Source organism: Triticum dicoccoides, chromosome 5B (genome assembly GCF_002162155.2).
Source record: "Triticum dicoccoides isolate Atlit2015 ecotype Zavitan chromosome 5B, WEW_v2.0, whole genome shotgun sequence".
Classification (NCBI taxonomy): domain Eukaryota; kingdom Viridiplantae; phylum Streptophyta; class Magnoliopsida; order Poales; family Poaceae; genus Triticum; species Triticum dicoccoides.
Genome location: NC_041389.1, coordinates 500,327,124 through 500,335,586, shown reverse-complemented (window position 1 = coordinate 500,335,586; position 8,463 = coordinate 500,327,124). Strand labels below are relative to the sequence as shown.

General features: G+C 41.8%; 1 protein-coding gene across 2 annotated transcripts; it reads right to left on the bottom strand.

Moving 5' to 3' along the window:
* Positions 1–425: 425 nt before the first annotated feature.
* LOC119311151 (GDP-mannose 3,5-epimerase 2) lies at positions 426–4,291 on the bottom strand. 2 transcript variants are annotated; one of them, XM_037586783.1, is made up of 7 exons: positions 4,093–4,291; positions 3,047–3,442; positions 2,180–2,273; positions 1,953–2,082; positions 1,720–1,852; positions 916–1,123; positions 660–815 (listed from the first exon to the last, which is right to left on the bottom strand). In XM_037586783.1, exons 2-7 carry the CDS (start codon positions 3,439–3,441, stop codon positions 660–662), a joined length of 1,116 nt encoding a protein of 371 aa, XP_037442680.1. In that variant the 5' UTR covers position 3,442; positions 4,093–4,291. The 2 variants fall into 2 exon arrangements, with proteins under 2 accessions (XP_037442681.1, XP_037442680.1); XM_037586784.1 differs by lacking the exon at positions 4,093–4,291 and having other exon boundaries at positions 426–815; positions 3,047–3,441.
* Between the last annotated feature and the right edge of the window lie 4,172 nt (positions 4,292–8,463).

Here is an 8,463-nt window from a genome sequence, read left to right as displayed (position 1 = left end):
ATTAGTTAAAAATATTTGTGAATTTAAAAAACGTTCATGAATTTTAAAAATAATTCATGAATACAAAGAACATTAATAAATTTTAGATAGCCATGAATTTCAAAAACTGTGCACATGTTTCAAAAATGTTCACGAATTTGAAAAATAGAATAGAAAAAAGAAGAAAGGAAGAAACAAAGAAAAAGTGCCGAAAACCAAATAAAGACGGTCAGCCCGTTCGACTTGGGCATCTAACTATGCCTCGAGCAATTAATAGGAAACGCCATGTCTAGAGAGGGGTTAAAAAATGTCGAGGCAGAAAAATACTCCTAAAAGTTGAGAGCAAATATATATCTTCCTCTGCTAAAAATATATTTTCTGTTATTTCAAAACATACCCTAAAAAATTACCGTTCTAAAAGAAGGTCCAAAACAATGGCTCATAAATATCTCACAAAGTAACAAACTATTATTTCATTGTTTTCATGAAGACGAACTGACCAGATTTTACATGTATATAAATAAAATGTTTAACATAACATCTTCTTGCACCAAGCAGTTATTCCCGTTTACAACAGCACAAAAGGCTACAAATCTCATGCAGTATGTGAAAGTTCAGACTGAATCAAGAAATGGTGTGACAACTGACAAACAACTGATCTCCTTGCCTAGAGCGAGTGTTCACTCCTTGCCATCTGCGGCGCGGAGGGAGCCAAGCTGGACCGGTGCCTGCGTGGTGCAGACCTTGGATGTTCCATATGCCGACATGTCAGCGCCTTCGGACTTTTCCTTCTCCAGCTGCTCCTTGATCCAAAAATACGTGATCCTCAGCCCATCCTGCAGGCAGAATTTGGATTCAGTTTGACGAGTGATGAGCATCTGTATATGTGTGACTGAACAGAACAAAAAGAATGTTCTGAAATTTTTGGGAGGGTACCTTCAGCCTCATGGTTGGAGCCCAGCCAAGCTTCTCCTTGATGAGCGTGTTGTCAGAGTTACGGCCACGGACACCCTCGGGGCCAGGGATGTGGTGGATGGGCAGCTGCTTGTTCTCGAAGCCCAGGACTATCTCAGCCATCTCGTTCATGCTCACCATTTCGTCACTTCCAATGTTTACAGGCTCGCAGAAATCAGACTTTGTGAGCCTGAAGGTTGAAAAAACAATTCTTTAGCCAGCCATAAAAATTAAATTGCTCTTGAACAAAGGAGAGAACTTTATAATTTATTTATTTATGGTAGGATGAGAACGAAGATTCAATGGTTTAACATGATACTCATTAGGAACACATGTGCATTATTTTGATAAGAATAGCCTATACATCACAGAATTTGCAATAGAACTTGTGGTTTCCTAAAAAGTAAATGAAATCACTGCAGCTTTTGGAATAGTTGTGAGATAAAATTGCTTGCTGGGCCATCACAATTAATTAAGAAACTAATCTACCAACAGGTGGTTCTCAAATTGCAATTCTGTCGACTGGAAATCAACATTTCATATGAAACTTTTAAAACTAGAAGCTAAAACAATTGATGCTTCCCTTGGAAGTCAGAACTAAAGCTGCAGTCCATTAATTGTCATCTAGGCACAAATTGTCTTATTATCCACACTAAATAGAGCAATTCATGCTAATATAAGGCATATTTCAGCAAAAGCAAAAAAGTAGACATACCAGTACCGGATTTGATAGCAAAAGGTAAGAAATACTGGACTATATAAACATAAGTTGGTAAAAAAAAATACCTGAGGACACCCTCCACACATTCATCAATAAATGTGAAGGATCTAGTCTGCAGACCATCTCCCCACATCTCAAACCGGTCAGTGGAGGTTAGAGCCTTTCTGCAGAAAGCAGCGGGTGCCTTCTCCCTTCCACCTAAGCCGAAACAATTGTCAAACTTCAATAGCTAGCAAAGAACACATTACCCCGCAAAAAAAAGAACCTAGATACTACTAAGTACCAGATAAAATCTTACCCTTCCATGTCCCATATGGACCATATATATTGTGAAAGCGACCAATCCGGCACTCAATGTCGAAGTCCTTTGTGTAGTGCTTGCACAATTCCTCGGTAGCAAGTTTCTCCAAGCCATAGGCATCTTGAGGCTAAAGATAAGGCATTGCAGAAGTTAGTGCTATTTTATCACAATAATTAAGGTATTAGTTCAGTAAGAAACATATATGAGTGCAAAAGTTTTGAAACCTCTGCAGGCCAAGCATCTGCCTCCTTCAAGCTAACTACAGTTTCCAACTGCTTAAATTCAGGGTAGATGCAAGCACTCGAGGCATAAAAGAACCTGCAGGAAGGAAATTGAAGTTCAATAACATTTAGTTTCAGTCAGCTGGTAAGGTTATTGTTTTGCTGTTGTAATATGTTTTCCTCCATTCCATCTGCATGACTAAACAAAACTGCAACATTCTGCGTTAGATCAAAATTATTGTAGTTGAACACATGTTCTTCTTTCTTGTGATGAGTTCGGGACAATGTTTTCAAGGATCAGCTTTTTTTTTCCATCGCTTCTAAGCTTACCAAACCATTACGTATTTGCTAAACATGATACTAATTATGTAAATGAATATTACGAGATAAAAGGTAGGGGCAGATAAGATGGTCTTCAAAGATTTTAATATTTTCTGGTCTTAACGCCAATGTAACAAAGAGTCGCTATATCAACCCATCACCTTGCAAAAAGTACACCAACAAAAAATTCCCCTATATGGGCCCATTTGAACGCTATCCGTCAGCAAACATAACTATGATGCATAAATAGGAATTCTACTACTTTTCCCTACTAATGTACTTAATGTGGAACATTCATTTCTCCGTATCCATGAACTGAACAAAGATGTTGATAAGCCCCCTTTATTATATAAGAAGTGGACATACTGCTGCCTAATGCACACTATATGTTGGCAGTTTATGCATTTACAGGATTTCCTTTGGACAGACAGACCTAAACCTTTGTGGAAAAAAGACAGACATAAACAGAAAATAGCAGTTAGCATCTTATAGCTTCCCCAGGTGAAAAAACAAGAGGTCCATAGAAGCTAGTACTGGATGGATTGTTACCTCTTGACACCATTGATTCTACCAGCCTCAAGCATGTTAAAGCTGATCATGGTGTTGTTGTACATGATGACAGAATGGTTGGACTGGATGAAGCCCATCCCTCCCATATCAGCTGCGAGATTGAAAACATGGTCAACCCCAGTGGTTACCTTGAGGCAGTTGTCCATGACCCTCAGATCAGCAAGGTGAAACTCATGGCAGAACATATCCTCTTCCATGTGTTCGTTCTTCTTCCAGTCAGAGGCGATGATGTAGTGCCCCTCGCCCTTGAGGCGCTTTGCAATGTGGGAGGCTATGAACCCACCAGCTCCAGTGATCGAGATCCGCAGCTTCTCGAATGGCCAGTATGGCTCCTTCTCCAAGTCCGCGTAAGTGTACTCCTTGTTGAGCGCCATTCTGCACCCACGCAAGTTAAAAAGCTTTAAGATGGCAGCAAAATATCGTAGGACTCCAACTTCTTACGGCAAACAAAAACATCCTATACCAAACACCCGACTTCAACAACTTGTAAAGCATAGAACTTGACTCAACACGTGGTCCAAATGTAATAACTAGTAAAATCGTGATGACTAATCATGTCTATTCAATCAAGATATGTAAAAGAAACTGACCGGCCACGTTAGCAAATCAAATGAGCATCCATCACCAAGGCCACACGATGGCGGATGGGCAGCAGACCGCTTAACAAAAGCAATAATGAATGAATGACTAGCCGACTTCTTGACGAAAGCAATAATAGACCCTTGTGTGGTTTCCTTTCTTCCAAGAAGGGACAAAACAAAATCCAACACCGACAGCGCTTCATCATCCCCGCCACCGACAGCCAGCGCCGGCCACCCCGTGCCCGCCTCCGCCAGATCTGCCGACCCCGCGCCCATGTTCGCCGCCCCCTCACAGCAGCATGCCCCGGCAGCCGGCGCCCCCCGCTCGCCGGAGCGGCGGCTCACCGACGCATCGCCATGGATGGCCATAATTGCCTCTCTCTGTCTCTCTCCCGCAGGTCAACCCCTCGATCTGAGAATGAAAAAAATGGCACGGGGACGAACCTGTGAGAGACGGAGCGGCTGCTTGCCGGCGGGAAGGAGGGGGGTTCCGGAGCGGCGGTCGGCGACGTCGCAGGACCAGTGGATGAGCTCGGAACCGGGGAGACCGAAAACTGATGGAGGGAGTCGGGGAGCTGCTTGAGACTGTTTTTCCGTTTTCTCCCCAGAATATTCCGGGTACCGGGGAGGAAAAGAGATGAGGGTCAGGCTGACGAGCTCGGTTACTTATAGTCCCTATCCGGGCTGGTCCGGGCCGGGCCGGGCCGGGCTTTAGCTGGATCGGATCGTCTCTTGGAGTTAGGCTAAGCTCCTTTGACTTTCTTTGAGCAAGGTTTACTCAAACCCAGATGCACTCAAAGGGGCGCTTCATTTTGCGTTTCTACGGCACGTGCACCGTAGATCTATACACGTTAATTTTCTCTTCCTACTCTCTCTGACCACTAGCGCGCACATCTAGTATTTGCCCATAAGCTTATTCAAAACTGGGATGCTGCATAAGAATATATATTTGTACAGATATAAAAAAGAAATCAAAGAGGCCGATGCAATTAATCTTGGTCATCAAACCACAGTTCAACGACCTAGTAGATTGTTCTAATGGTGAGCGTCCAACATATTTAGCAATTCATAGCATACCAAATATCGGCGTCTATGTTAATCGCCTAATTAACACGTAATTAATAGCATACCTAATATTAACATGCAATTAATGTTCTCCCTATATCAACATACAATTAATTTTCTCCCGATATCAACGTGCATTGTACGCATGCTTTTATTGGTTTATATAGAATTATAAAGAAGAACAAAGGGGCGGATCAATTAATCTCGGCCATCAAACCATCCAATCCAATGACCTAGATTTCTCCAATGATGAGCACTTGACATATTTAGCGTGCACTTAATATCGTACAAAATATCAATATTTATGATAATTATATAATTAAAGTGTAGTTGATATCCTGCTAATATTAACATGCAATTAATTTCCTTCCTAATATCAACGTGCATTATAGGTACGCATTTACTAGTATGCTAAAAGGGGAGGAGGAATCGAGTATGAAGTTATGGTGCTCTTTTTCCTAGAAAGTTCAAAAATCAAGGAGGAATCCATCTATTATTTGAGGTAAAGTGCATCTAAAACAACCATGTCCTTTTTGTTCGGCACTCCCAACTGAATATTCAATCCCAACACCGGCTTGTTGTTCACTGCTTTTGCTAGATCGCGATGTCATCTGATTTTACTTTTTACATTCTGATTTTACTGATGGGACATGTAGGGGCTTACGAGCTTGAGGGTTTAAACAAATGGCGGCACCATCTCATTCATTCATGTATAAACATGTTCATTGCAAAATAATGGCTCCGATTTCATCAGATATCTCATTAGACCAACATGACCCAGTGTCATGTTGTGCAAATTTTGCTAGTACATGAGCTGCCTCGTAACAACAACGTTTGATATGCATAAAATCATAGGATAAAAACTTTTAATATCATGGACTATGTCGATGCTCACATATCGCACCTTGTTCATCTGCGAGATGCAATCGAAGGCCATTGAAATCTTATGAAATTTGCATCTTCAACAAAGACGAGGGCTTGCCAAACAATAAGAGCTTTAGCCACTTCTAAGTGTTGGATGTGATCAATATAAGATCATCGATGTGCAGCAAAAAGTGTCCCTAGATGATCTCGCACCACAACTCCATAGCCAACCCGTCCAGAGTGGGAGAAAATTACAGCATCTACATTGATCAACATTCTGCAACCAACCTTCCGACGGTGGAGACCATTTTTGGGGTGAGGTTGAGGTCTCACGTCTATTGGAACCTGATGGCTAACATTATACATAATAATATTTGCAAAAAAAATACACAATAATGAATTCAATATAAGCCTTGATTTTCCCCCTCCACGCGAAGAGGATTAACTGGCACCTCACATTGCGATAGTTATTTCATGTTCTCCCAAATGTGCCAAGAGCGACATCCATGATCATAGCTTGGGAGGGTCATGCTTCCACTATCCAGTTGAGTAACCATTTCCTAATATGAGTAAATTTCTTTAGTTTTAAGAAAAGTCCATCGCTCTTTTTAAATTGATTAAAATACACCGAGGTCCTAAAGTATTCCAAGTGTGTCAAGTAGGTCCTAAAAGTTTGAAATCGTTTACCGTGGGTCCTATATGTATATTTTACCCATGAATTTCAGGACCTACTTGACACACTTGGAATACTTTTAGGACCCACGGTGAATAGTTTACAAACATTTAGGACTAGGGGTGAGCGACTTGCAAACGTTTAGGACCCGCTGTGAGCGATGTCAAACTTTTAGGACCTACTTGATACACTTGAAATACTTTAGGACCTCGTGTATTTTACTCTTTTAAATGATCTCTCAAATTCTTTTACATATTGGCATTGTGGGGAAAATGTTCAATATTTTCTTTGTGTTGCAAAAATAGCAGTCGTACCTTGTGGATTTTGATCGTGTATGGAGTTGGGAGTCTGTAGTTTTTTTTAGAATGGGAGCCCGTGGCTAAGCACAATCTTCATCTTGTTAGGGAACTGAATGGCCCAAAGTTTCTTTCAAGCCTTCTCGTGAGATCTTTTTCTGATGAGTTAGGGCACTTAATGGCCCAAAATTTCATGAAAATTATCTACCTGCAATGCTTCGGCTACTTCAAAATTGATGAGTTCTCTGTAACTTATATGCTAATCTATTAGTGTATACACCATTTTTGGAGTAAGGCCATTATGGGAAAACATAGGGGTGGTAGATTTGATGGGCGAGAAATTTGGTGGGCACTGAAATAAGGCTTCTGTTAAAGATACAGGGATTGTGGGTCATTTGATTACCTTTATTGGATGGTGTAGATGAAGGAAATATGCCCTAGAGGCAATAATAAAGTTATTATTTATTTCCTTATTTCATGATAAATGTTTATTATTCATGCTAGAATTGTATTAACCGTAAACTTAGTACATGTGTGAATACATACACAAAATATAGTGTCCCTAGTATGCCTCCACTTGACTAGCTCATTAATCAAAGATGATTATGTTTTCTAACCATAGACATATGTTGTCATTTGATGAACTGGATCACATCATTAGGAGAATGATATGATGGACATGACCCATCCGTTAGCTTAGCATTATGATCGTTACAGTTTCATTGCTACTGCTCTCTTCATGACTTGTCACTACAAAAAAATACACTTCCGTGATGATACGTGTTTGTCACAGTAGGTCACATTTTTTGTCATGCATGTACATCCATGACGATTTTATGACAGAATCAAGATAGTCATACATGTGCTGTCATAGAAGTGTTCCATGACATTACCAAAATTATCATCACAGAAGTGTCCACTTCCATGACGATAAATCGCGCGTCATAGAAGTGCTTTCGTCAAGGGTGACAGACACGTGGCATCCACCGTAACGGAACGTCGTTAAGCTATCGGGTCCGGTTTTGGATCCGATAACCTGTTAACAACCCTGACCAATGTGGATTTTCCACGTGTAAAATCATCATTGGCTGGAGGAGACACGTGTCGGCTTGCCGTCGGGACAGATATTATCCACTCATTGGACAGAAGGCGCCTATGATACGTCGACATGTGGCACGGCTGAACAGAGGCCCATTCCTGTGAAAATGCCGGCCTGTTTGACTTGGTCAAAAGGTGGCAGGCCGGCCAACTGAAAGCCTGTTAACGGCCTGTTGGCATATAGCCCATTTACAGCCCGCTAACACATGGCCCGTTACGACCTATTCAAATTAGGCCCAATAGCGTCATATGAGCCGTCCAATATGATTCCAGCCCGTTTTAACTTCCGTCCCATGTATGGCCCATGACGTATTTCGGCCCATATGAGGCCCTTTGTAACTCTTGGCCCATTAACGGCCCGTGGTGAAACTGGCCCGTAATAAACAGTGTATCACTTTATACCCATTAACGGCCCATTATTCCATTGGGCCGTTTCCAGCCCATGTTATCTTTCGGCCTTCTGAGGGCCCATTTATTCTTGGGCTCATTTCCAGCATTCGGTTACTTACGGCCCGTTACTATCATTTTCTGCTTGTGTGCCAAATTCAGCCCGTTGTTACAGTCAGCCCGTTTGTGGCCCGTTAATACGTTGGGCCGTTTTCATAGCGTCATCAAATACGGCATATTAACGACGGCCCGTTATGGTCGGCCCATGAACAGACGATTCCAACTCTAGCCCGTTTACGGCCATAATGCGAGTCTATTATTGGCCCATGTTTGGCCAATCGATCATACGGCCCATATAAGGCCCATTGATGATACGGCCCGTAGAAGGCCCATTGTTTCTATGGCCCGTAGAAGGCTCATTGTTTCTACGGC

Bases quoted from the DNA above. Each gene is read 5' to 3' on its own strand.
- LOC119311151 (XM_037586783.1), bottom strand. From the start codon at position 3,441: ATGGCGCTCAACAAGGAGTACACTTACGCGGACTTGGAGAAGGAGCCA. The intron at 2,274-3,046 runs GTAACAATCCAT...TCCTTCCTGCAG, and splicing joins AGAATCAATGGTGTCAAGAG to GTTCTTTTATGCCTCGAGTG. The intron at 816-915 runs GTACCCTCCCAA...TTCTGCCTGCAG, and splicing joins CTCCAACCATGAGGCTGAAG to GATGGGCTGAGGATCACGTA.